Raw genomic sequence first — 2,667 nt, 5'->3', positions numbered from 1 at the left:
CAACTGCACATGATGTCGTGTTGGTACTTCTGGCGTGCAAACCAAGTCAGGTCAGAATAATCATGATGCAAGACCCAGTGAGTCACTAAATTCTCAAACGTGTAAGCTTAATTCGTATTTTCTGAACAAACCACCTCTCTTACGCTTCTTAAACAATCACATCTCAAATCATCTCGATTACATCTCGATCACATCTCAATCACATCGTCAAAGTCGGAAAAAGTCAGTCAAATTCGAAAAAGTCAGTCAAAATAGGTCAAAATCGGTCCAAGTCGGTCCAAGTCGGTCAAAGTCGGTCAATTTTTTTATTTTTTTGTATTAGTGTTAATAATTGGTAATTCTTCATGTTTATTGTAAATATAGTTTATATTTTAAGATTCGATCTATATAATATTATATATAAATATATATTTAATAAAACTATTTTAAAAAGTCAACGTTAGTCAACGCCCATTGCGTCGCCGTTGCGCCCGACGCGTCATTTTTTAGGCATGGCCGATGCGTCCCTGACTCGCCTCTTTTACAACCTTGGTTCAAATAGTCACTAACAATAACATAACTTTTTTTTTTTGAAAAGCCAGAAACTTTCATTGAAACAAACAATTACAATACAAGGGCCTGCTACAACAAGCAGGGAACGAAAAGTAGGACTCACAAGCGAGCCTGTACAATCAAAAAGAGCAGACTAATGCCACAATAGCCTACAACATTAAAACTACTAACATTACATTAACCATGATCATTGAAGGAAGATGGATTTGAGATCCATTGAAGCCAATTTAACTTGAGATTCTTATGATGATTTGCGATCCATTCGAAACTATTTACTTGAATTTCTTGTATAAGCATCAACTCCATCAAGCCTTTTTTTGCGAAAGAGCTTATTATTCCTATTTTGCCAAATTTTTACGCACATACCCATGTAGTTGCTTGCCATATCCTTGAAAGAGTATTACTACTAGGGAATTGTGAAGAGTTTTGAAGAAGCGAACTTAGGTTGATATCGATGGGGATAGAAATGCCCCGCCAACGAAACAATCTATTCCACACGTCTGCTGTAAATCCACACTCTAGAAAAATATGATCAATTGATTCCAAAGCATTATCACAAATTGGGCACCTTATTGAGTCGAGGTCATACCTTTTTTTGTCCAATTCGATTCTAACCGAAAATCTATTTCTTTGGGCTCTCCATAAGAAAACACTAATTTTTTGTGGTATTAAATTATTACGCATAGTTTCAGTTGGGTTATCCAGCGAAGGGAGAAGTATATCATCAATTAGTCCCCTCAGAATGCAAGAATAGAATGGTTTGTTGTTGTTAAGAGACCACTCCCAATGATCTTTTCCATCGCCTGTATATCGGAAGCCCTCTAGCATTGATTGAAGATGACTTAGCTCGGTGGCTGTTCTTCCTGCAGGTGGCCTGACCCAGTTCCAGTTCAGCGAAAAGGATGAGTCTTGTTGGATAATTCGATTTCTTACCGTAGCATCTTTGGACGTCTCTAACCTATACAAACGATTAAACATAACATGCAATGGCTGTTCGCCTAGCCATTTGTCCTCCCAGAATAAGGTTTCGCTTCCATCACTTACAACTTTAACAAAGGAGTTAGAAAAGTCTAGATTAATCTTGTAGAACTCCTTATCAATGTTCCTGATCCCGTTCCAAATTGAACCTCGGTTGGAAATGAATGAATTGGAATTACCTAACCCCCCATCCCTCCCGTGAATACTCTTAATTACTTTGACCCAAAAAGCATCGTGTTCTACTCTAAACCGCCACCACCATTTTCCTAGCAAAGCCATGTTTTTTTGCTTTTAGAGACCCAATGTTTAAACCCCCTGCCCATAAGAAGAAAGAATCGCATCCCATTTAACCCAAGCTATGTTTGTTTTTCCCCCGACCCACCCCAAAAGAAATTACGTCTCAAACCTTCGAACGAGTGTAAGGCACACGAGGGAGCGCGGAATAAGGATAAGGCATACAACGGAAGGCTACTAAGTACCGACTTCACGAGAGTAATACGCCCACCAAAAGACAACATTTTTGCTTTCCAACTCGATAATTTCGATTTGAATTTTTCCATAACGAAATCCCAATCTTTTTCCTTGTTCATCTTGCAACCAAGCGGGAGTCCAAGATAGGTGAAGGGCAAATCACCTACTATACATCCCATATACGAAGCAGTCTCGGCTATCGACTCGACATTTACTCCTATACCATGCAAACAACTCTGCATAAAGTTGACTTTCAACCCGGAAATATTTTCAAAGCATTTTTAATAGTTTCATGACGTTGCAAGCATTTCGTCTACTCCATTCTCCAAAGAAAATCGTGTCATTTGCGTATTGCAAATGTGAAACTATAACTTTATCATCTCCGACTTCTACTCCTTTAAAGAGACCAACTTCGAGTTCTTTTTTTGTTAGAAGGTTCAATCCCTCAGCCGCAATTATGAATAGATAGGGTGATAAGGGTTCACCTTGTCGGACACCTTTCTCAAGAGAAAATTCCTTTATCGGAGAACCATTTACTAATACCGAGATAGAGGCAGATTGAAGACATTTTCGAATCCATGAAATCCACTTATTCCCGAAACCCATGCATCTCATTACTTCGGATAGATAGAGCCAATTAACACTATCGAAAGCTTTTGCGAAAAC

At 38.7% G+C, this 2,667-nt stretch overlaps 1 protein-coding gene across 1 annotated transcript; it reads right to left on the bottom strand.

The window, feature by feature from the left end:
• Window positions 1-671: 671 nt before the first annotated feature.
• LOC139859476 (uncharacterized) lies at window positions 672-1,809 on the bottom strand. The gene is made up of 2 exons (XM_071848263.1): window positions 919-1,809; window positions 672-701 (listed from the first exon to the last, which is right to left on the bottom strand). The coding sequence occupies exons 1-2, from the start codon at window positions 1,807-1,809 to the stop codon at window positions 672-674; spliced, it is 921 nt and encodes a 306-aa protein (XP_071704364.1).
• Between the last annotated feature and the right edge of the window lie 858 nt (window positions 1,810-2,667).

This window comes from Rutidosis leptorrhynchoides, chromosome 7, assembly GCF_046630445.1.
Source record: "Rutidosis leptorrhynchoides isolate AG116_Rl617_1_P2 chromosome 7, CSIRO_AGI_Rlap_v1, whole genome shotgun sequence".
NCBI lineage: Eukaryota > Viridiplantae > Streptophyta > Magnoliopsida > Asterales > Asteraceae > Rutidosis > Rutidosis leptorrhynchoides.
The sequence above is the reverse complement of the archived record's forward strand: the minus strand, read 5'-3'. Positions and strand labels throughout refer to the sequence as shown.